Source organism: Carassius carassius, chromosome 5 (assembly GCF_963082965.1).
Source record: "Carassius carassius chromosome 5, fCarCar2.1, whole genome shotgun sequence".
NCBI classification, from domain to species: domain Eukaryota; kingdom Metazoa; phylum Chordata; class Actinopteri; order Cypriniformes; family Cyprinidae; genus Carassius; species Carassius carassius.
Genome location: NC_081759.1, coordinates 36,727,389 through 36,752,986, shown reverse-complemented (window position 1 = coordinate 36,752,986; position 25,598 = coordinate 36,727,389). Strand labels below are relative to the sequence as shown.

Below are 25,598 nucleotides of genomic sequence, written 5' to 3'. Positions count from 1 at the left end.
ACTTGTGACGGTCATCGTGATGCTTCTGTCCGCGTGCCTCCGGCGCTGCGCGCGGCTTCTCTACTGGATCCCGGTTACGATCGTTATTATGGTTGTGATGTGGTCATACTACGCATATGTCGTGCCCTTCTGTTGGAGTAAGTCATATTTTTTGCGAAATCTTTAAAGTTAGGCGTTTAGTGACGTAGATTTCTCGTAGTGTAAAAACAGATGAATGTACAAAATGTAGGTGAGACCAGACGTGATGTAACATGTTTTGTTTGTGTGTAACTGTTTTCTCAATTTTAATGAGACCGCTGTGATTGTGTGCTACAGATTACATTAGTTTTGATCCTCGAGTATCACTTGTGTAATTTAATGTCAGTTACAAATTACTTTGATGAGGTGGGGTTAACTTTAATGATGTGTATATTAAATTTATGTATGAATTTAAAATAAAATTAGTCAAAATTAATTATTCCATCCACCACCACAAACCCTTATAATGTTATTGCTAAAGAAAAAACAAAAATTAAAAAGCTAAAGAAAAATAAACTTTTTTTGTTTCGCACTATTGCGAACAAATACATATCTCAATAGTCTGAAAAATGAATCCTGTATAATTACTGACCTGTACAGTATTTGTAGGTTTAGTAGAAGTGCATTGTTGTTACAGAACATATAGATTTTTTGTAGTGATTTCAGGTGCGATTGTGTGTATACATTATAGATATTCTGAGATGTTATAAGTGACTGTGTTGACTCTTGTTCATATTTGTGACAGTCCTGCTTTCCTCTTCAACACAGAAAGGTATGTGGTCTCCGTGTTCTTCTAGATATTCATTGTATAAAAATATGCAGTTCTAATGTTTGAATGAATTGACATTTGCTTCCAGTTATTTTGATTGATAATTGTTTGTATATGTTTTCTCCGTCAGGGGTGTTCCTTTGCCTGTTCCACGTCTGTTTTGTAATGTTCTCATGGTCATTTTGGAAAACATTGTCCACTCCACCATCCTCTCCATCTGTGGAGGTACAGTAGCATTATTAAGTTATGTTTTTTTTTTACCTTCACAAAAAAGTTCCTTTTCTGAACTGGACACCCATGGCTTTTGTAGAATGCACATACTGACAGAATGAAAACATTTAAAATAATGTATAGCCTGATTGCACTGTAAGTAACTTTGGATGAACGCGTCTGTGAAATGCATAAATGTAAATGTTCTTTGTACACATACCATGGAATAACCATTCTCTGAAGTGCCTAACTTGGAGTACCACATAAACAATGTATGACTATGTGGTCCCATATCTGCAGGGCCATGACTGCCAGATAATGAGGATTAAATACTCAGATATGCCCAAAATTTCCCCACCAATATTTGATATTCTTTACACTCAGAAAAAAAGGTACAAAAGCTTTAACTGGGGCAATACCTTTTTAAAAGGTACACCTTTGTACCTCATTTACCCCTAAAAGGTGTGTATTAAAAGATACATATCAGTACCTGAAGTGTGTATATCAGTATCTTTATTGTACGTATCAGAATGTTTTGAAAGGACTAGTCACAGATTTTAATCCTTTATTTTCTGAGTGTTGATGCTGTTCTGCTGCAGTCCATTATGCACCACCTTGTTTGTTGTTAGGATGACAAAAAAGTTTATAAGTTAACTTTTTATGCTTTTTTTTTCAGCCTTGGTGGACTAACAATGCTCGTCAATGTCAAAATGATTGCCAATCAAAGATCACAGGCTTTTAAATAAAAGATTGTGTAGCCCCCCCTAATTTTCCTCATGTTTGACATGGTTATGGCCTTGCATAGCTGTGCCATAGTACAGTACACCGCAATACGTTTCGGCTAGGGGAATTAAACAGTTCCTCATTTCTGCTGGCGTCACCTCCACAGAAGCAATAAGTAGATTTGGGCTCTTACGGGGGTCAGGCCATCCGCCTGCAAGTTATTCAAGTCAGGCATGTCATACGTGACAAATGAGCGTAAAAGAAACCCCTCTCGCTCTCAGAGCACTGCCATCTAATTTGCTAATTGTATTTGTGTGTGTGCGGGTGTCTGTGTTCAGTTTCAGCTCTCCTCTTCAGACTCGCTGCTCTATGAGCAGGAGCGTGGGGATATGGAGAAGAGTCCGATTCTTCTGGAAATTTCCAAGAAGCTTTCAGTCCACACACGAAAGGCAGCCGGAGGTCAGGAAACCCTTCAGCACTATAACAAATAAACACAACAATGTGAAGTATAAATAACATCAAACTTAACTGGATCCAGTCCAAATGTAACTGGATTCACACTGAACCCGTAAACATTAACCTGCTCCATCAGCATCATGTAATTGAGGGAAGACACTGAACTGTAGATTACTCCAGAGACACTGAATCTGCAATTAGTACATTCTGAATGGCTTTAAGTGAAAAGTATCTTCATCACCACGTTAGAGGTTTTCCCTGCATCACTGCTTTGTAACATGGGGGATCTGTGATGGCAATACTGAATATTTTACATAAAGTATATTCTAGGTCTGTACTTTTTAGGAAACCAGAAATATTAGTCCAATAAGTGTAGCCTGTTTCCTGGAACTAATGACTCTTATGAGTTTGTTCTGTTGGATATTTCAAAGAGACGACTTACCATTCGAGTCAATATATAATTTTTCCCATATGTACCCTAAAAGAGATTATAACTATAATACACCCAAATAAATTGGGAAATCTGTACTGATATTCAGCCCTGCAACAAAACAAAATCGAAGTCATTTATTGCTGAATCTTTAATTATAATTGTTAATTCAAGAATTGTTAAATGTCTTGTAACCAAATGCAACACTCCCAAACCATTTTTTATATATAAATACTTTTCCTCTAACACAAAGTAAACAATTTGACAAGTGATCAATTCAATAACACTAGTGTGTCAACAAGCAAATATTAATACATTTATTTTATAGATAGATCAGCATGTACAAACAGTAATAATAATGATAATGATGATGGAATTTTAATTTTGAGTAAACTCATAATTTTAGTACATTTACAAACAACGCAAGTGTTTTATCTGAATGGCCAGTAAACTTTCTTATTTAAAAATAAATTGGACGATTTTTGGTTCATTTTGGATTCCAAGCACTAAAGCACCTACTTTATTTATACTGATTTTATTTTGTTTCTTATTTGGCGAGTGATCCATTTACACTGAACAACATGAATGAAAATGTAAATAATAGTCTGTAATCAAAGAGGGATTCCAATTACCTAAATGTTGGAGAAAATGTTATTTATTTATTTGCTTGTTTGTGTTCATCTCAGCTATCAGGTTCTGTCATCACTGCCAATTGATAAAACCAGATCGCTGCCATCACTGTTCTGTCTGCCAAATGTAAGAATCGCCCTTTCTCTCCCTCCCTCCATTTCTGTGTGTGTATCAGTGCATCTCCCACTCATCTACACACTCTTCCCTTAATGAAAGGGAGACGTAGAAATGTGATCCGTGGGTGAGTGTGTGTGTGTGATAATTAAAGGATGTTGTTGAAGTGCTTGGTAACATTTATTTGAGTGGACACAGTGAATCTTCTCAAATGAGTGTCAATATCAGGTTCCCATTCTTTGATTAAAGTCCAGGTCTGAGTGGGTGAGATGGAGAAAAAGAATGACTGTGTGTTTGTGGAGATTTTGAGTGTGTGTGTGTGTCTGATTACACTGTGGTTTTTATTATTATTTAATGAGAATAGTTCCTGTGGCCTGTGCACTTCACTCCTGCGGTCTGTTTCTTTTTTTTTCTGTAGGTGTGTACTAAAGATGGATCATCATTGCCCATGGTTCGTAAACTGGCTGTTGAAAAATGCATATTTCTGGTTAATGTGAACAACTTAGAAATCTTTGTAATCTGTGGCTTTGTATTGTTTAATCTCAGTATAATAATTTACTCTTACTTAAAAAGGCATAGTTCACCCCAAAATTTCAATTTTATGAAAATGTACCCACTCTCAGGCCGTCTAAGACGTAGGCTTCTCCATTGAAACAGATTTGGAGAATTTTTTTAATTACATCACTTACTCATGAATGGACCATCTGCAGTGAATTAACATCTTGTAAGAAAACAATTTTACCCAAAAACAACAGTTTGAACTGAAAAACATTTTAAGGATGGATTAGTTTATTGCCAACATTTGGCTTTTCACTTCACAAAACATTTATTGATGAACAAGTTGTGAATTATTGTTTTTATCAGCTGTTTGGACTTTAATTCTGATGGCACCCATTTACTGCAGATGATCCTTTTGGTGAGCAAGTTTAATCTTAATCTTACCTGTTCAGCAACAAACACATTTACATCTTGGATGGTCAGACAGTGAGTAAATTCCCAAAAGGTTGTAAAATGGTGAGTATTATACTCCTTTAAATATCTTGTAGTCCGCTAGATATTTGGTCATTCAGTTGGCTTGCATTCAGGAAGTAAAATGGCTATGTACAGGTGCATCGCAAAAAATATAATTTTTCTTGTAACTTATTTCAAAAAGTGAAGAATTTTATATATTCTAGATTCATTACATGTAAAACATTTCAAAAGTGTTTTTGCTTTTATTTTGATGATTAGAGCTTACAACTCATGAAAGTCAAGATTCCAGAATCTCAATTTATTAGAATATTTACATTTGTGTTTCATCATATGACCATCCCTACAGTATAAATTCCGGGTATCTCTTGTTCTTTGAAACCACAGTAATGGGGAAGACTGTTGACTTGATAGTGGTCCAGGAGACAATCACTGATACCCTCCACAAAGAGCTGAAGTCACAGAAGGTCATTACTGAAAACGCTGGCTGTTCACATTCTGCTGTATCAAAGCATATTAAATGCAAAGTTGACTGGAAGGAAGAAATTGGGTGGGAAAAGGTGCACAAGCAACAGGAATGGCTGCAAGCTTGAGAATACTGTCAAGCAAAGCCAATTCAAACACTTGGGAGAGCTTCACAAGGAGTGGGCCGAAGCTGAAGTCAGTGCATCAGAGTCACCACACTCAGACGTCTTCAGGAAAAGTGCTACCAAGCCACTTCTGAAACAGAAACAATGTCAGAAAACATCTTATCTGGGCAAAGGAGAAAAAGAACTGGACTGTTGCTCAGTGCTCCAAAGTCCTCTTTTCAGATGAAAGTTAATTTAGCATTTCATTTGGAAATTAAGGTCTGGATGCTGGAGGAAGGCTGGAGAGGCTCAGAGTCCAAGCTGTTTGAAGTCCAGTGTGAAATTTCTGAAGTCAGAGATGATTTGGGTGCCATGACGTCTGCTGATGTTGGTCCATTGTGTTTTATCAAGTCCAAAGTCAATGCAGCCATCTACCAAGAGATTTTGGAGTCACTTTATGCTTCTATCTGCTGACGAGCTTTATTGAGATGCTGATTTCCTTTTGCAGCAGGACATTAGCACCTCCCCACAGTGCCAAAATCAATTTCAAGTGGTTTGCTGACCATGATATTGCTGTTCTTGATTGGCCAGCCGACATGCCTGACCTGAAGCCCATATGGAATCAATATTGAGTGCATGGATGAACATACATTTAAACATAACATTACATAACTTGAACTTTTATGTTTTGCATATCCTTTTTTGATTGATCTTAGGAAATATTCTAATATTTTGAGATACTGGATTTTAGACTTTCATGAGCTGTAAGCTCTAATCATCAAAATTAAAACAAAACTTTAGATATGTTTTACTTTACATGTAATGAATCTAGAACATATGAAAGTTTCTCTTTTTGAAACATGTTACCAAAAAAATAAAGACAATTTTCAGGATATTAATTTTTTTAGATGCACCTATAAATTAATTAAAAAAATCTCTTAAAGGGTTAGTTCACCCAAAAATGAAAATTGGACCATAAATTACTCACCCTCAAGGCATCATAGGTGTATATGACTTTCTTCTTTCAGACGAATCCAGTCAGAGTTATATTTAAAAATGTCTTTGATCTTTCAAACTAGGATGCCTTGAAGGGGAGTAATGTATTGCCTAATTTTCATTTGTCGGGTGATCTAACCCTTTAATATGCTACTTGTATCTTGGTTAAATGTCAAATTTAAATAAAACATTGTCATTTGTAAAATGTAGCATTTATTCTTTTCTTTGGATGTTTGTGCTGTGTTGTCGTGTTTAGGCTAAATAACTGTATTGGATTCTCCAACTATAAGTTCTTCCTGCTCTTCCTGCTCTACTCACTGCTGTATTGCCTGCTTATCATCGCAACAGTTACACCAACATTCATCCAACTGTGGCTGGTGGGTGACCTTTTTTTTATTTTTATAACCACTTTGAATGGTAGAGACTAGTCTCAGGCTCAGATGGCACCTCAACAGTCACTTGGCATCAAGTATTTGAAACACTTTACTATAAATTTTTACACATTGTAATAGAATGTATAGCTTCAATGCAAAGTCACTTTGGATAAAAGTATCTGCACATATACATGCAATTGAAGTGATGGTGAATAAATGTGAGAAAAAGGTTTTATTGTTTGCGATATAATGAATTATGTAATAATCTTCAATATTTGATAAATCCTCTCTCTCTCTCAGGGCAAACTGTTTGATAGTTGTGTTAAACTGCATGTTTTGTTCCTGACACTGGTGTCGGCCATGTTTGCTGTCACCCTCTGTTTTTTGCTCTTCTTCCACATCTGGCTTCTCGCCAGCAACAAAACTACTCTTGGTAAAACCTGCATTTCACATTCACATATTTGGTATGAGGTTTTGTAGGGGTCATAACATCTCTCATCATCTTCCTGTCAGAGTGGTTGTCAGTTCCCTTTTTTGTGGATGGACCAGCAAGCGAGGCATTTGATGTGGGTGTCAGGGCAAACCTCTCACAGGTGTTTGGAAGGAACAAGAGTCTCTGGCCATTTCCAGTATTCAGCAGGTCAGTATTACACAATATTCATTGAGAACCTAATGGTGCTCGACACTCATAAACAACGTACACTTGAGATTGACAGAATCATTTTAGCAGAATAATTGTTTATTCTAATTAATAATCATGATGATGATGATAACAAATGTATATTAATGTTTATAAGTTAGGGGCCACTACGTTTTTTATTAATTTACTTTTTTACCTTTATCCATCATGGACACATTAAATTGATCAAAAACGACAGTGAAGACATTTATATTATGTGTTTCAAATAAATGCTGTTTTGCTTTCTATTCGTCAAAAGAAAGTATTGTGTGTGTGTATAGCAGCACAGGTGTTTTCAATATTAATAAGAAATTGAGAACAAATATATATATTTTTAAATGATCAAATCAGTATTTCTGGAGGATTATTTGACACTGAAGATGAGTAAAGGCTGTTTTGCCATTTGCCACAACCAGCTGTTTCTTATTGTGTCTACCACAGTCAAGGGGATGGACAGTCTTTCCCCTTGAGATGGCAGATGTCATCTTACAGTCTTTCGGTGATGAATGGAAATGGACATCGTGCCATGGAAGGAAGTGTGGGTAAGACGCAAAAATTCTGAATCCTATTTCACAAGTCCCTCAACATCCAATTGTGTTTACCGGTTCATCAATCAGAGCCTAGTTTGCCGGATTATAGAGAGCCGTCTAATTTTGTGTCACTGCTGTAGTCAGAATGGTTTGGTAAATCTTTTATTTAGAAGGAGACCGAATTTATCCCAGTTCTCACACGGTCTCTGAAGGTGATCTCCTCTCTGCTTCTGTCATTAACTTAAGTGTGCTATCACAAAGAGTAGGATTACGAACACACTTCCTCTAAAATTCCCCTACTGATGTAAAACAAACTCCAGACAGCACTCGGAATACTCAGTTTTCAAGTTCTCAGAAGTAACTAGCAGAATAGGAGGGAAAAAAACACATGGAATCTTTTATTGTGATACAAAACATTATTTATTTAGCGATTTGACTAATTTTGTAAAAAGTAGGTTCAGACTGCAAGTTTATACTGCCCCCTAGAGGCCAAACCAGGGCTGCACAACCTGATCGAAAATTCTGATTTGAGCCATTTGTCTGTCTCACTCTGTTCTGCCAACAGTCTCACATGAGGGGGTCTCAGTTACCATAGCAGTGGATGACTAGCAGAAATGAAATAAGGTATGAGAAATGATTGTTCTGCTTTTCAATGAAGCAAATGTAGCCGAAATGAAGTTTTATAATATAAACAGTTCTTTATATTTCTAGGTTGACAGAACGGGCGTCACAGCGAGTTTCTCAACTGGGGGATTTCAGAAAGATTTGGATCACCGGTTAAGCTTGCAGGAGTGGCAGACGGCCCTCAGGGAGACGAGGGTGAACACCTGCCCGCATGCTCAGTTTTCACCTGGAACACTTCCTGCAGGAGCGATCAGGTCTCCGAAACCTCTTTTACTGATCAGGGTGTGAGAGAGCTTTATCAGGTGTCCCTGCTGCGTGAGAGTTTTAAATTCATTATTTTGTGGTGAAATGCAGTTTGGTGTTTTTCTGTTGTTGGAATAAGTTCTAGCTTTATGGCGAGACAAAATTTAATAGTGTCTTGCATGAAATGAATAAAATTTTGTAATTTTTTAAAAAAGTAAACAAAGTTCATTTAATACAAAATATTTTATTTTTTCAAATTCATCACAGTTTGTTTTAATCCTGGTGGCGTCATGGCTAAGCACATGTCTTTCAAAGAATATAATACATTTGATCAGATTAAGCATGGATAAATATATAATAACCAATAAAAATACAGAGCCCAGCCCTGATGAACCAATCGCACTCTCAGAGACACTTGCTGTGGGCTGGTCAGGCTTTAACAGATGGATAAAACGAAACAAAAAACACACGAGCCGCTTCAGATGAATCCAAGTGAACGTTTGTGCTATTGGTGGCTTGTCAGTCTGTGCCGAAATACCTTTGGCCGAAGTGTGTTGGAGCGACAGCGTGAACTTCAGTTGTCAGTATAGTGATGTCAGGGAACTCCTGAACAATGGACCGTGCACCTGCACACATCATTCATTATTAATAGACTTATATAATACTTCTATTCTTCAAAGATCCATTAAATTGCATAAAATTAAAGTGACCGTAAAGACATTTATTTCAAGTAAATGCTGTTATTCTGAACTTTGAAAACTGAACTGAAAAGTTTCCACAAATGTATTAAGCAACACTGATATCCATCACATTGATAAATTACTTTTTTTAAATATATTAGAATAAAACTGTTATTTTAACTTAAAAATATTGCTAATTTTACTGTATTTATGTGCAGCCTTAGTGAGAAAAAAATTACCCTAATCTTTTCAATGTTAGCATATATAAATGGATCTAAATCTATAAATATATAGATTTACAGCTAATTTTGCATTATTTTATAAATGTTCTTTGTTCTTGAGAGCTGATTAACATTAACACCTACAAAGAAGGTAAAATAATGCAGATATCCGTCATATCATTTATTCATGAACGTGAACACAAATCAAGTGTTTGCTGTGTGTGTGTGTCTCACCATGTGGAGTGGAGAAGAGACTCAGTAGAATAATATGTTTGGCCTGCAGGCCGTGTTCAGTCAGCACCCGCACCGCTTCTATTACAGTGTTACCTGTACCTGAACACATATACACAACAATGAATTGTGCCTTTTAATGCCGTATTTACAGGTGGACCCAGATGAAACTTTTTCCTTTTCATTTACTTTTTTTTTTCTGCCACAATTTCGCCCTCCCAGTTCAAAGCAGAAAATGTGAAAAAAATAACTAATATTCTATGTGGACCATTTAATCACTCTCACGGACCTTTTCCTGGACTGTGCCGAGCTGGTGGAATGACCTCCCAATCTCAATTCATACAGCTGAATCTTTACTCATTTTCAAGAAACATCTAAAGACTCATCTTTTTCGACAGCACTTAACCAACTAATACTAGCACTTTTCCTTTTCTTGTCTTTTCATTTATTAAAAAAAAAACAAAACCTGGCTATGCGTTCTATTTAAGACTAACTGAGACTTGTCATGGCACTTGTATACTGTTGCTGTTCTCTTGTTGACCTGACTGCTTTTATTGTTCTCATTTGTAAGTCGCTTTGGATAAAAGTGTCTGATAAATGATTAAATGTAAATTTCATGTTATAGAAGTCAAGTACTTACTAAGTATGGGGTACATGAGCAAAACCTTCCTTCGGTTGATGTCAGGAGGGAACTTTGCATAATAGACTTTAGCCTTTTGTGTCTCCTCATCGCTCTGGATCAGAATCTTCCCGATACGGATTGATCTGCAGCAATCTCTCAGGCCTTGCTCCATGGCCTCACCTGCTCACACAATATATGCATTTTGTATTAGTGTAAAGGGCATGCACACTAAATAGGGCTGTAACTTTCAGCAGGACTCACCACTCCTCATGATGCTAACCCCACAGTTTCCCTTTTCAAACTTCACACCCTCATATTTGTGCCCTGCATAGGGAGTAAATAAACAAACTTTGCATTTGCACACATTCAAGAGCCGACAATTGCAATGCTATATTAATATGCAAAAGGATTACAGTGAGCTGTGGGAATTAATCGCCATGGTTAAAGGCTCACCTGTTGGTGTGGTTACAGTGCATTCACTGTATGGAAGCTGATTGAGACCCTCCTCCACCACTAATCTTATCTGGGAGCAAAACACACAACCAGTCTGATTCAAACTGAAAACTAGCAATCTACCATTTCACAATACAAAAGAATCAAGTGCAATGCAATCAACCATACATTTACTCTGTGTTGACTGAATAATGTGTGTTGATTGCCTTTATTTACAAGGTCTTTATATAAAGATAATACCTCGGGCCATACTTAATATTCTTGTTTGCCGTAACCTGACCGACCCTGTCAATTTAGGACCTACTCAAATATTATTATTTTTTTGCTTTTAGTCCGACCGACTTGCCGATTGTAAATTTGCGTTAAGACCGACCAATTCTTTTTGTTTTAATCTTCAAACTACTAATGCAAAAGCAATAAAATAATATGAATTATGTTTAAGTAAGTATTGTAAATATCTAAATTTTCTAGGCCTACATACAAACAAAGGCTATCTTCCTTAATTTAAAAAAAAACCCGTGACGTCTATAACGGATGTCACATTATGCCTGCGCTTCGTCTCATACTCTCACTCACTGTCAGAGTCAACGGTTCGCGCTTGGTAATGATGGCTGCGGCTGCAGTAAACAAAATGTTCGCGGTCACTGTTCAAAGTCATACGGGTTCAGGCACCATAATACATCTAAAAAATGCATCAAAACAGCTCGACAGCGCTTTAACTAAGCACGAAGTTCTGGAAAAACTGCCCAGATCTTTTCCCATCCCTTCTCCTGTCTAGTCTAAAACCGTTTCGACTGTCACTATGTTCGAAAATCTATTGCACGAATCGATTGGACCAACCAACACAAGTTTCGAAAACGAAAATAGGAAATTGATTTTAACGACCTTCTCTCGGAGCGCGTCCAGGTTTTTTTTTTTTTGGAGCGCGTCCAGCTTTTTTTTTGGAACACGCATCACACAGCAACTGCAGCTTCGGACACACGCATAACAGCAAATAATACTTCTGCACACTGTTTCTCTTTTTACAACAGAAATGTGAATTCTGCCGGTATTCAGACAGTCTCATGCATACAAATATAGATTCGGGCTAGAATCGCCTAGGGCTGTCAAAATAGCTGAAAAACTCAATTCGAATTTTTTACTTAAATATGATCAAAATTCGAATTGTATTCGAATTTAAAATGCATAATAATTTCAGTTAGGGTGAAGAAAAGCTTTTTGCTTCTCTTCTGAGGCCTCAAGATAGCGCATCGAGCAAAATATTAGCTACTGCACGTTTATTCAAAGCATTAGAATACATAACTGAAAAAACAACATAATATTTAAAATAATTTTTATGAACAATTATTATTAAGTTGCTTAAAGAACTATAAAAAAAACAGTGTCATGTATACAGGTCCTTCTCAAAAAATTAGCATATTGTGATAGTTGTGATTGTGAAGTTCATTATTTGCCATAATGTAATGATAAAAATTAAACTTTCATATCTATTGAAGTTGAAAGTTGAAATATCTTTAATGTCCCCAAGGGGCAATTTGGTTCACAACAAGTAGCCAACACATACACATTCGCACAGAACACATAAAACCATAAGGTAATAGGTAAATAAAAACATAAATACACATGTACCTATAGTTTGTTGAGAAACCCAACAGCTAATGGTACAAATATATTGTATATATATTTAGATTCATTGCACACCAACTGAAATATTTCAGGTCTTTTATTGTTTTAATACTGATGATTTTGGCATACAGCTCATGAAAACCCAAAATTCCTATCTCAAAAAATTAGCATGTCTATAGGCCTATAGGCTGCATCAAAATGAGGTTTGTAATTATGCGCCCGAAGGCACGGGTTGAAGACCCAGTCAGTGACGTCACGATATGCTAATTTGTTTAAATTCATACCTACGTCATCACCATCACCAAAATTTTCCTTTTTTTTTTATTTTACACTGAAACTTGAAAAAAAATATATAGACCGACCTACCCTATCTTTTTTTTTTTTTTTTTTTTTAAATGACTGTTACTGCAAACCAAAATATTTTTAAGGATGGCCCCATTGTAAACCATTAGTGTGATATGTTGACATTTTAACATAAAATGACCACAATTTCTAGTGATGCTTACCAATCTATCAGCACAGAAGACAAAATCACCTCTACTGGTAGTTCTGAGTGAAACAGAAAGAAGAAAATGAATACATGATCTGTAATTCAAGTACAATGTAAATAGGCTACATATGCATATATATTTATACAGCTATAGAGAGAGAGAGAATAAATAATGCACAAATTTATAAATAAATCTTCTGTTCCAAATTCATACACATAATTTTGTTACTATAATACAAATAAAGTCACAATGTGACAAATTGTTGCAATATATGATACATCTAAGTGCAACAAAATGACACGAGAGTATATAGTTTATTACATTTTAGATACATTCTGATAAGCTACGGATTTATGTTCTTGCATTTTGACTGATACAGATCTGGCCTAAATATGGGACACGCAATGCAGAGCCGGTTGAAAGGTAGACTGGACACTCACTTGTCCCGAATGATTGTCTGAAGTTCTCGTATTTGGTCATTTAATGGCAAGAGCTTCAGCTGAGGTCCTATTTGTCGTTGGATGTCGCTCGTGATTTGGTTTTCGCACGGTTCGTCTAGACAGGTGTCGGCTGAAGGGCTGCTGCGGGAGAAGCGGACGTGCTTCGCGGCGTGTTCGGGGCTCTCGGTGTTATTCAGCTGCTGGTTATGGCACGGCATCTTCTCGATAAGATCCGTTTCCATAGGATTAAAACCATAAAAAGAAAACACTACACAAAACCACCTGGTCCACGTAAATGCTGGCTATTCCACGGATGGGATGAAATGACTGTACCACTATCTCGCCATGTTGAGCGTAGGAGACGCATGACGCATGTTCCCGGGGAACAACAAACTGACGTCATGTCCGCTGTTCACCTGATTGGATAGAAATCGTGTCAGTCTAAATGTCATTGACGTAAGGGGCGGGACACTGCGGCGCTCATTCAAACAAATCATTCAGAGGCGCTGCTGCACATGACTGGTGAGCAGGTTATCAGGATAAAATAACGGTAATTACAGGGTTAAAAATAACAAATGCCAAAAATTATTTAGATATTCAGTAAAGATCATGTTGCAAATTTACAATGACGAGACTGACCATGAAGAAATTTTTTAAATTTCCTACCGTGAATATATTAAAACTTACTTTAAAGGGGATTTTCTCAATATTTAAATTTTTTTGCACCCTCAGATTACAGATTTTCAAATAGTTGTATATCACGGCCAAATATTGTCCTATCCTAGCAAACAAATTTAATTGACCCTTATGAGTGTTTTTGTGGTCCAGTGTAGGCTGTGTCATACAATTCCAATCGATATTTACGTACGTCAAACATAAAAAAAATACATAAAAAACTATATAACGGAGTATCTGTGTGTTTGAATGAAGAAAGAAAGGTTTCTTTTGTTTACAAGAGGAACAAATATTATTTTTATTATCATTTCATCTAAAATGATGGGGTTTTGTCTACATTACTACATTTCTTTCAAATTCCCTCGAATTTTTCAGATTTGCGGATTTCCCTCGCTTTATTTATTTAGTTAGTATAGTAACTGCGTATGTAATACCAGTTTGTCTATGGGAAACAAACTAAATCTGCAGAGACCCCAGCTGGTGTTTGGAGCGTGTGAAGCATCAGTGCGCATGCGTGCGCCTCTGCACCTGTTCAGCAGTGCCGCGCGCTCCCGACTCCTCAGCGCGCCGCCGTGCAAAATATGGGGGCGCGCTCTTTATGGCAGGTCTCAAAAGAGGGGGAGCAGCAACGCACGAGCGCGCCGTCGTTGTCAGGGACGGACGGGGTACAGCTGGGAAAAACACATCCGCACGCACGCACACCCCCGTCTCCGTTACGCACAAACTAAATAAGGCAAAAACAAAAGCGACTCTAAAGGAGGAGAGCGGAGTGCGAGCATGCGGCGAGGAGCGGGCGCTGCAGCAGACCTTTGTTTGTTTCCTGGAAACCCTGGAGCGCGAGGGAATAAAATGGAGTGGTAGGGGGCTCCGAGGCGCGAGAGGCGCGTCCACCTGCTGCTACCGGGGAGGCAGTCAGAGAGGGCAAACATGCCGAGACCGCTGCACTGAAGGGGCTAACGAAAAAAACAACAACAACGTATGACAACATTCTGCACGCCGAGCGATCAAACGGAGTCTTAAGAGCGGGCGGGACGGGTGTAACGGGAGGTGAGTGTGCGGCATGCGGTGAGTGGGCCAGTGTGATGCGCGTCAAACGCTGCAATGGGGAGAAATGGTGGAGCGAGTTTCAGCTGTCATGATGCGTCCATATTGCACAGGTATGTTTGTGAGGGAGAAGACAAGCCTCAGTGTCCTGCGGAAGCTATGAGTCGCAGGCCATCGTTTGAGGGACAGAAAAGCATCGAGACTCATGAGGGATACATGAGGCAAACACACATACACACCACCCCCCCTAAGCCAAGACCACAGCTATATACGCACTCGTTCACAGACAGCAATGTAACACGAACGTTTTCTTGTGGTGTCATTCTATGTTTACGCGTTTTCATTTTCCCCGCGTTTTGCTTGCGCCTCAGCGCCTGCGACCGATGCGGCATTTGGCGATGCAGAATAGCAGAGCGCGTATCATAGCGCACCATGCAGGCCTTCAATTATTAAGGATGGACTCAAACCTGTTACGTCTCTCTGAATAATATAAATTCTCTGGGTTGTCCGAGATGTTGAAATCGCACTCGTTTTTCAGGCCTCTTGATATGGTCGTGTTTGGAGGACCTGTCAGTCACCGGACAGCCGTACTGGGAAGATGTTATGGAAGTTTCTTTGCTGTCAAGCTGCAACGTGCATTTATATGGCTATGACAGCTCAAGTTCTTTCGTGCACAGCTTGAACCACCAAAATCAATCCCACAATCAATCAGTTGACGAAAGGATCAATCAGAGTGGTCGGTTTGTTTTCCACACAGAAGCCAGACTTGCAGTCAAACATTACGTTAAGCAGTCAGTCAGCGTAGTTGGCCTAATGCTTTCTGTGACATAAATGGATGATATTTTGGTTGCTTGTCTGACAGATTGACCGAGGACAGACTGCTGCAGATTTATTGATCTCTGAAAATGATTAAACAAACTCACACCGACATGGATTCGGCTTCCCCTTCTCTCTCTCTTTATGCGTCTTTCTCTCTGGCTCTCCACTTCTCTCTCTCTCTCTCTCTCTCTCTCTCTCTCTCTTGTAATTCCATTGTCTGTCTCTTGGGTGGATGTTGAAGCTGAATAAATATTAATTTCGTTTTTAATAAAAGCAGTTTGCAGACAGTGCCACTGCCCTGTTCTCTCTGTCTGCAAAGCTGGCAAGAACGAGCCCAGCCATGATGTTCTTAGAATAGCCCTAGGCTTTTTCTCATACTGTTACTGGTTTGGAAGGAGCAAATCCTAGATTATTATTATATAGCCATTTCCAGATCTGGAAACGGTGCATAGCGGAATTTTTTTTTAGTGTGTAACACTGTTTTTGTTGAAAAAGAGGTGTTATGGAATTTTCTCTTGCTCAGATTTTTTTTCTGCTATCAAGCCTGTGGTCTAAACACATGATGATATTCTGAAATTATCCACAGAATGCAAATATTTATTGTGGATTGTGCTGTGTATCTTTAGAAGTAAGAAAAATACTGCAACAGTTATTAAAATGGTTAGACCGTAAACATAATGGATTTGAAAGTATAGTCAGTTGTATATGCTGATATAGTGAATGCTTATATTTTTATGGGAAAATAAAGGTATTATCACCTGAAAGATCATTTTTTATTTTATTTTATACATTGAATTAGCCGTTATGTTTTGTTGAACAATGAAAACAACTGTCACAAACATTACATTTGAATAAAATTCTGCACCTAACCACTTCATTTTCATATGGAATTCAAAGCAAGCGATTTATTGTAAATTGTTTAAATCTATTTCTGAAATGTTTATAGAAAATTAATAATTAAACTGGAGAAGCAAATATGCAAACTGAAATACACACAGTTTCGATACTTGTGTAATTCATAAATCTTCAGTAGGTCAGTTCTGAAATCCTATTTAAATTCACATCGTGGGAGCACTTCAAACGGTGTACTAGAGATCAGCATTTCTCCCCACAGCGTATGCCGTGTGGTCATGTTTGTTTATTTATTTATTTTTAAAATAAAATTCATGTCTTTTTACTTACATATATGGCACACTATTCTGACACATGCACACACAGCCTTAGGCAAGAGAGAGTGCACTTTCTTTTCTCTTCTCTACTGCTATAAAGCTTTTATTTCTTTCACATCCTCAAGAGTTGTACTTCACAGTGAAGGGCAATCAGAGGACAGAATGATGTAAAACAATACAACCAACTGTAATACTGGAGAGTAAGAGAGAGACAGAAAGTGAAAACAGGACACAAATCGAAGTCCTAGAGGGATAATTCTGATTTGTAACTCGCAGTTAGTGTGATGACCGAATACATTTCCTTGAAAATATTGATGTTATTCTTTCGTGTTTTTTCTGATCAAGTAAATTCTCAACAGTCATTCTTCATCATTTTAGCTGCTGATAATTAAAATAATAGTTCACCCAGAAATTTAAATCCGTCTCACCAACATGTCGAAACTTTTCAAAACTTCTGTATGCCTGTATGACTCACATTCTTCCATGGAACACAAAAGACCTTTATGAAAGTATCCAAGGTTCTCTTTCTGTTAAAAAAACTGTTTTGTGAAAAATCTTTTTAAACTGTCTTATCTCTTTGTCATCTTTTCTGATTCAACTTCTGAGGTTGTGTCTTATACTGGCCACTGTGTATTGCAAATTATTTTGGCACCAATGAGAAACTGCTTTAGATATTTCTTTTTTTTTTGCCATTTCGGATAAAGTCTCTGCTAAATTAATAAAAATAAACTTAATGCCTTAAAAATAATATTAGTTTATCAGTTTATCTGACATATTTTAGCAAGTTTTTTAAAATGGTCTTTAGTGCTGGCAAATTTCTAAAGATTTCATGGCTTCCTCTTTTTCTGTGTCTCTCTCTGTGTTTCTACAGGCTGGACCGTTGTAATTATGTTAGTGAGAGAGAGATTCAGTTCAGACTGATGGATGTTCTGCAGGAGTCCCGATTCTCAGGGGCAGATCGCAGCCCCTGCCCAAGAGATGCTAGTGAAAATGGTAGGCATTACCATGCACATATAAAATGCTGAATTTTATGAAACTGAAATATTGTATTTTAACTATTATTATCTGCACATTGTTTAAAAATCTCATTGATTTCAGTGTAATATGTAAAACTCTTCTTTGTCTATGTATAAATATATTTAGAGACGTTCTCCAGGAAAAGTTTTACTTTCAGCATCTTTGTCTCTGCCTTTTTATTAATTTTTTTAGAATCACATGACCCATTGGCAGATGTGTCACATGATCTAAGGTGCTGTGATGTCATTGCTCCTGTGGCGCTGTCCCTGCCCTCCCTCTGTGGCCAGAGTCAGACCTCTGAAGGTCCTCTTAGCCCAGCTGACCTGCATGATGGGTCTGTCTCCAACACCACCTCTCTGTCCTCTCTCTCTTCATTCTCCTCTCTTTCCTCCCTTTCATCTCTCTCTTCTGTGTCCTGTTCCAAACCTGTGACACCCTGGTCTGTGCCGCAGACCTGTGACAGGTCGTCCCTATCTAACATGGAATCCAGGGGCGGAGACTGCCTTAGCTGTCTGATCCCCAAAAATCAGACAGAACCGGAATCCTGTGAGTCAGTACTCAGCTTTGCTAGCATCAATTTGCAATGCCTTGGCCCCGCCCCCAGTGCAGGTCGCTATGGTGACCAGGTTCTATCTGACCAGCTGCTCAGCGGCTCCGCCCATCCAGCTGTAACCAATGAGGGGGCCGAAGAAGGGAGGTCAATGCAGGAGAGCGAATCAGATGAGGATCCTGCATCCAGGAGCATATACGAAGGTCTTGGAGAGGAAGCGCAGGACTGGAGCTGTCTAGAGACTCTCATCAGTGAAAGTCGTATGGAGCTGTTGGACTTATGCTCCCGCAGTGAACTTGCAGTCAATCTGTTCTGTGAGGAAGATGTGGAGAATTACATGTTTCAGGAGGAGGAGAATGCACTCAGTACTGACGTCTGCTCGCTCAAGATACGCTACGAGTCCTATCAGGATGGAGTGCAGGAGAGGTGTGAATCTGCCCTACAGGATGAGTCTCAGCTAGGTTTCTTTCCTAGCTTACCTTGCAGTAGAAAAGAGGGGCCAAAAGAGAAACCAGACCAATCCACTGAGATTAAGGCTGATGACCACATGACCCCCAATATTAGCCCAGACAGTAACTTACTTTTTGACCTCAGTAACTCTCCGGAAGATTCCGGCGAATTCAGTGATGACAGCTCTTGCACAGGCTCCCCAGACAATGGGCTCTCCCTCCGCCATGGCCGCTTGTCCAGAGAAAACTCTAGCTCCTCCAGCCAGCTAAGCTACCGCCTCCGAGCCAAGAGGAAGGTGGCTTACCGAGAAGACTACTTGTACGATGTGGACTCAATAGAAAGTGAGAAAAATGCTGAAAAACGAGAAAAAACACCTTCTGGGTTCAAGAAAGAGCGTGATGATGACTGGTGTCCAAAGAAGAGGCGGCGGTCCAGTAGGAAGGACCCACCTGTCATTATAAAATACATAATCATTAATCGTTTTAAAGGTCAGAGGCACATGAGAGTGCGTCTGGGACGAGTCGACCCATCACCCGCTGTGGTCTGTCTGAGTCCAGACACTCTGCTTCACTATGAGAGACTTGCACCATTAAAAGCATACTGGCAGGAAAGAGAAAAGAAGCAGCAGGAGCAGAATAGATTAACAGCAGCAGAAACAACCAAACGCCTCAATGGCTGCAAAAGACCAAGCACCACACCCAAACGAAAGCACAGAATGGCCAGACTCAGGATCCAGCAGATCCATACCGTACAGAATTCCCTCCCCAGCCAAACTATTGTGGTCCCCATCCACAATCAACCAAAGGGGACGGAATCCCTTAAAAGCACAGAGGAACCAAAAGAGGACATTATTTCCGTTACACACACTGCAAGGGCTAAAAGCAGAACACAAGAGAGAGAGGAAAGAAGAAAGGCAGGTAAAACAGGGAAGATAAAGAAGTTCAAAAGTGAAGCAAGACTTTGGTTGAAAAAATTAAAAGAGGCTGAGACACAGGAAGTCCCAGAAGCCTCTGAGATTGAACAGTGCAGCCAATGTTTACCAGAAAACCTTAGTAACTCTTTGGAAGGGAATGCCACAGATGAAGCCTCCAGTAATGACCCTGAAAAATGCACTTTGACCCCAACTGCTCCAGGTACTGATGGAAATGCTGAACTCCTCCCCGGGGGATACCTGCAAACTCTTCTTGAAGCCTCTGAGTCATCAAGCACGGCTAACATCACCTATTTCCATCCAGGGCTACAGAATCGCACACTTCAGCCAGTCCAGAGCTGTGTTCTCTCTCCTCCTTCTGAATCCGAGCTGCCTCACTCTCCTCTACCTATGAACCATGGGTCCCACCCCACGCATTATACTGAGCCAAACCTTACTGAACCAAACCAGCCCATTTCATGGTCATCCCAACCATCTGCTGAACAGCTGCCCTTCTCCCCAGACATCCCAACCCAGTCGCCAGTGATGCCATCGGGCTTTCCCACACCATTGTCTGTGTTAGCAGGGGATAGCACAAACATCACAGGCTTTAGGCAAGCGTCTCTGTCAGGGTGCAGGGTCTCGTATGAAGAGTCCCAACCTGATGCTGATTATGGTTTGAGTCAGACTAGCTCTCAGAGTGACAGTGGTGTAGGGCGACTGGTTAGCTTTAACTCCCTGGGGTCACTTTCTGCCACCTCTAGCAACTACAGCTCACTCAGCCTGAGAGAGGGAGAAAGGGAGAGGGAAGAGGAGATTGGTGAGATCAATGATGGCTTCTTGCCGCATTGCAGCCCACGGCTCGTCTTGCAGCAAAGTCTAGAGGAGGTTATTCCACTTCGAGAGTCAACTGACCTCTTGGATATCTCCAACTTTACCCCTGACAAGTTCCGCCATTCATCGCTTTCTGACATGTCACCACCAGACACGCCTAACTCTTCCCCTCAACTGCTGGGGAACTGTGGTAAAGTTGGCGAGTTTTCAGAAGCAGCAGAAGCAAATGTACAATGGAACTGTGGAGTTGTCCCGCAGCTTAATCAAGACAGAAACCCACACCACCTACAGGTACACTCTTTCAACACGGAGAAGGAAGAAGTTGGGCTAAGGGATCACAAAGGCTCAACGAAAAAGGGTGGGAAAAGTGGACAAAGCACCAAAAAGAGCAAAACTGCTAAAACGGCGAAAGGAGAGAAAGTAAAGCTCCCACGCCAGGGTTCTCGTTCTGTGCGGAAGATCAAAGCCTTGCTAGAGGGAAAAGCAGCCAAAAGTAGTGGAGGGTCAGGAAGTGGTGCTTCTTCCCCGACCCCATCGCTTGGCTTAATTGGAGCTCAGGGTGAGTGGCCTGTTACTGGGGGACTGTCAAACGATGACCAACGAGAATTCCAGGAACCATCGAACATCCTGTCCAATATAGTATCTGGCATGGCAGAGGTACAGCGTTTCATGAGGGCTTCTGTGGAGCCTCTTTGGGGCCCTTGTCTTTCACCCGGTCAGCATGCCCTCCAGAGCCAGACACTGAAGATTCTGGGCAGCGCTGCTGACCTTAAAAAGCGGGGTGGTGCCTCAGGCGGAGGTCGAGGGAAGAAAGGGGCTGGGCGTGGTGGTAAAGCACTGCCTAAACTTCTCCCACCAGGCTTCTTTCCTACCCTTGGATTGGACTGTCTCCCACTACCACACCGTCCAGCCCACAAAAAAATGTATCGTCACAAAAGCAGCGCTAAGTTCACCCGCGAGGAGCTCGTAGTGGGTAAAAGGGACATAAAAGGAGTAGCATTGACAACTTTGGTTGAAAAACGGAGGTAATATTTTCTCTCTGCAATGTGCCCCTTCTTTTTATCCGTTCCCTTCCCTCGCACCCTGCCAAATCCTCCTAAAATCCTTTCCACATTTCAGAGCTGCATGGCACCGATTTTACCCACAATCCTTTGCCTGGCCCACTGGAAGGCAGGCACATCCTGCATGTCAGCCCTGCTAAACTACCTACTAGACTGACTGAAGTCTCACTGTCATGGCTGCACCCTACTCACCATTGCTGCTTTGTTGCATTTTTATCTGACAAATTTTGAGTTGTTTTTATTAGCGTTTGGTTTGTTTTCAAAGAAGGAAAATGCCTTGAAAGTCTTTGGATTCTCTTGTAGTGTGGTGTATATCTAAATATCAATTTTTTTTGTCTTTTTGTTTTCCGTTGCAGCTATAACACTGTATGTGTTAAATCGGTGTCACAGAACCATGGTTTAGACCGAGCCCAGCGCCCTGCTCTGTCTCTCAGAAAATGGTTGCCTTCTGTTCAGGGGTCAAAGGTCATGTGTAGTATTCTGTGCTAAGAATTGTTTCCCCCCGTTTCTGTGCCAACCCCTCAGAACACTGGGCTTTGACAAGCTAAAAGAAAGCATCTTGACCAAGATGCTCGTTTTCTAAGGTTCTGAAAGTTCATAAGAGATTTTTTCATTGTTGTTTGTTTTATAAGTTGTGAAAAGGGGGTTCATTCATCTGTTCTCCAGTGAATCTCCTCCTGCCAGTATCAAAATGCTGTTGAACACAGACATATGCACTATTTACAAAACAAAATTATATCAAACATGTTTAAATTAATGTGCCAAACTATGAACAATTAAATGTACAGACATTTTTATCTACATAAATATTTGCTGTTTTATAATGTGGCAGTGATTGAGAAGCGTGTGTGTGTGCTTGGGATGGGATGGGGGGAGTTGTTAATCTGAGATTCACTCCTGTTGCATCACATCTGCACAAACAGCTAGTGGCGAGGAGTCATCTCAACAATCAGAAGAAAAATGTTGTTTGTTTATTTTCTGTTTTATGCACTCCTGGCTAGTTCAAGATTAGAGGCATGAAGTGAGAGATGAATGACGAGAATTTGTGGGAGGAAGCTGAAGTGCTGTAATGGCAGAGAAAAACATTGGTTGCCTTTCCTTCTGATGTATTTCTGGATGGTAAAAGATCACTGTTTGTGTGTAACAAGGTTAGAAAATGATCATTCCTTCTCATAACAAGACATACAATGCTTTCTAGCTCATTTATGTCCCCGAGTTTCTAGTTCGGTAAATATATTTCTCTGTACCTCAGCCCTCCAAACTATTTAAGGACAGGACAAAATATATTTTTGAAAGTTTTCTAATTTGTTGCTAGTGATGTGCATGCATTTAAAATATGATATGGATATGTGCTGTGAATGCTGATGCCCAGTATTACTTTCTCTGACTCGCCTGTTTTTTCTTACCTGATCTCAAAACCATTGTTTTTCTATTGCTGTTGGAATGTTATTTGTTGTGTTATAAAAAGAGGGAAAGATGCCAACTTGGTTACCCCCATGTGCTGTTTGCTACATTGCTTCAGGATCTTTTTTCTGCAACTCCCTGGATCCCCTATTTTCTCTATACCTTATTGAAAATAAATATTTTCTCTTTGATTCTTTGCCCTTGCGTTCACAGAGTCTGAAATACTTTTGAGTTTTTCCCAACACTACATTGAATTGACAACTGTAGTTTGAGAACTGTTCCTCCATTTTCAAAGTTAAGTGGGTACTTGTGCAAATGCTGTAACATGCTGTGAATGAATACCGGTGAAATTATTGAAATGTTGAAGAAAGCAGGTGCAAATGATGAGTGACATTCCAGAGCTGGTGGTGCAATTCAGAAGTGAGCTCTGAAAACCTCTTGATTTTAGGGCCTTCCCAGCCAAATCAACCTCACCAAGCAAAAGACCAGGAAATATTAGAATACAAGTTGGTTGCCAAATGATTTTTTTCTGTGCTGAGTGAATGGAGATGTAACACAGTTGGTTCAGGTCCATTGGCTCAGGGAACCCAACTGCATTCACATCTCTCATTCCCTCAGCTGCCCATCTCGCCATGCAAACTCAAGCTGTTCTCAGTGTTGCCCCTGCTGTACTGTTCTTTCATAGCAAGTGCTAGTGCAGAGTGCTCTTCTTCATACTTTGAGAGCAAAGTTTTCCACCAGTGAAAACTGTATAGCACACATCCCCTGCACTGACCGAAGCATTCAAAGTTTTGAAAAGTTCAGTGATATTCCTCATAAGTGCATCATGTAAAGTTAATACAGGCATATCAAAAACTTAATTGTGCCCTATTTCTGAATGTATTATACTGTCAAGTCGGAAGTATTTTTCTTTTGATGATTTATTTGACACTACAACTACTTTTGCCTTTTTTCATCATCAAGGAAAAAAAGAAACTTTCTACTGCCTGGTCTGTCTTCTCCAGGTGGATTCTCAATGAACTCTTGATGTAGGAAAAAAAAATGACCTGTATATTTTTCATTGTGCCAATTTGTAACATATTTTCTAAGTGTATATTTTTCTTAGAAAGTGATGTGAGGTCGTTCTTACTGTGGCTTTGTTCTTTTCCCTTTTTAGCAAGTGAAAAAGTTGCTAATTGCCATGATGTTTTCTTTCTTTTTTTTTTCTTTCTCTCTCTGTTATTTGTTTTTTGTTTGTTTGTTTTAAAGCCAAAAACTGAAAATACTATAAAAAATAAATAAATAAAAAACTATTGTAAAGGAGAGAGAAGGAGAGCAAGCTGTGACTCTTTGTTGAGAGGTTTTGTAATTGGACCAATCTTGTTGTAAGAGTGTTGTGCTCTAGTTAAAATATATATTAATTTAAAGATAAAAAAGAAACCATGAAAACAGACAGTGGAACAATAACATTAATTTGTGATCTCATTGCTGTTTTATAGATTTTCATGTAAATTATTCTAGTATTTTGTTTTTGTTGTATCTGTCACAAAAGTTGAAATATTTGTGATCAAGCCTGTATGGTGACAAATGTAATATTGGTAACTTGCTGAGTTTTGTAATCATGTTTATGGAATCAATATTAATTAAAAGAGCTTTTGATCACTTGTTTCAGTACTGACTCATTTTTGTTTGTGGAAACCTGAACAAATCTAATGTGATCAGGCTTTATTGATTCTCTGACATTGCTTCTCTGCATGGCTGTCTGCTACCAAACTCCAAATATCTTGCCTATCTCCCTGTAAATCAGTTTAGATGGCGGTTTTTGCCAACTATACAACAAAAAGCAGTCCTAGGAACACAGATGAAACCTCTTTAACCATAGTGCATTATTTGCTACAGCAACCAGTCTTTCCACTTAAAAATTAGATAGACCAGCTGCATTGGAGAAAAAAATGTAGCACAGGGTCTTTGCAAATGTTTGTTAATATTTAAACTGGATACACATACAGTCGGCATCAAGTCATAGTTTGGGCGGAGTCGGCGTGGGGGAAAACACAGCGAACATCATGTGTATTTGAATGACAAAAATGCACATATTGAGCTCTCATTCCCAGAGACGTGTTATTTAAGTTACTTTATAATTTTAGTCTAGAAGTGTCTGCTAAATGCAATGTAATTACAACACTCTAAAACACATGTGAATTATGGCTGTAGCTATCGAATATTTTAGTAATCGAGTATTCTACCAAAAATTCCATCGATTAATTGAGTAATCAGATAAAATGTGCTTTTGCTTAATTAAAGTGCAATATTAATTATGCAAGAGAAAATAAGACTCCTGGGTCTCTTAAATTGAACAACTAAGTTTCCTTTTTTAGAAAATGTTTATTTTTATTTTTTAAATGCATAGAATGCAATGCATACATCAAAAATAAACATTTAATTATTACCCATTGTTTCTCTGTCTGTACTTGTACTGTGAACAATGACAATAAAGTTGACAGATGAATTAAGTGCATTTAAGTGCCATTCAGTTGGGGTTTTAAATAAAGCATTTTCTGAGATGCACATTAAACATTAAACACCTA

The 25,598-nt window shown here is 39.1% G+C and overlaps 3 protein-coding genes across 8 annotated transcripts; 2 read left to right on the top strand and 1 right to left on the bottom strand.

Moving 5' to 3' along the window:
• The first annotated feature begins 1 nt into the window (after position 1).
• zdhhc15a (zinc finger DHHC-type palmitoyltransferase 15a) lies at positions 2-8,487 on the top strand. Of its 3 annotated transcripts, none has more exons than XM_059551085.1 (12): positions 2-137; positions 764-790; positions 918-1,012; positions 2,059-2,179; positions 3,293-3,362; positions 3,769-3,801; positions 6,141-6,261; positions 6,559-6,691; positions 6,772-6,898; positions 7,379-7,479; positions 8,033-8,091; positions 8,187-8,487. In XM_059551085.1, exons 1-11 carry the CDS (start codon positions 20-22, stop codon positions 8,074-8,076), a joined length of 990 nt encoding a protein of 329 aa, XP_059407068.1. In that variant the 5' UTR covers positions 2-19; the 3' UTR covers positions 8,077-8,091; positions 8,187-8,487. The 3 variants fall into 3 exon arrangements, with proteins under 3 accessions (XP_059407068.1, XP_059407067.1, XP_059407066.1); XM_059551084.1 differs by having other exon boundaries at positions 8,179-8,486; XM_059551083.1 differs by lacking the exon at positions 8,033-8,091 and having other exon boundaries at positions 8,187-8,486.
• Positions 8,488-8,576: 89 nt separating this feature from the next.
• LOC132141515 (uracil phosphoribosyltransferase homolog) lies at positions 8,577-13,498 on the bottom strand. Its single transcript, XM_059551086.1, has 7 exons — positions 13,099-13,498; positions 12,674-12,716; positions 10,542-10,611; positions 10,350-10,412; positions 10,107-10,268; positions 9,470-9,568; positions 8,577-8,960 (listed from the first exon to the last, which is right to left on the bottom strand). Exons 1-7 carry the CDS (start codon positions 13,338-13,340, stop codon positions 8,854-8,856), a joined length of 786 nt encoding a protein of 261 aa, XP_059407069.1. The 5' UTR covers positions 13,341-13,498; the 3' UTR covers positions 8,577-8,853.
• Positions 13,499-13,598: 100 nt separating this feature from the next.
• nexmifa (neurite extension and migration factor a) lies at positions 13,599-24,672 on the top strand. 4 transcript variants are annotated; one of them, XM_059551078.1, is made up of 4 exons: positions 13,599-13,620; positions 17,677-17,798; positions 18,015-21,591; positions 21,984-24,672. In XM_059551078.1, the coding sequence occupies exons 2-4, from the start codon at positions 17,726-17,728 to the stop codon at positions 22,114-22,116; spliced, it is 3,783 nt and encodes a 1,260-aa protein (XP_059407061.1). In that variant the 5' UTR covers positions 13,599-13,620; positions 17,677-17,725; the 3' UTR covers positions 22,117-24,672. The 4 variants fall into 4 exon arrangements, with proteins under 4 accessions (XP_059407061.1, XP_059407060.1, XP_059407063.1 ...); XM_059551077.1 differs by lacking the exon at positions 13,599-13,620 and adding an exon at positions 14,339-14,820; XM_059551079.1 differs by lacking the exon at positions 13,599-13,620 and adding an exon at positions 14,418-14,438.
• The last annotated feature ends 926 nt before the right edge of the window (positions 24,673-25,598 follow it).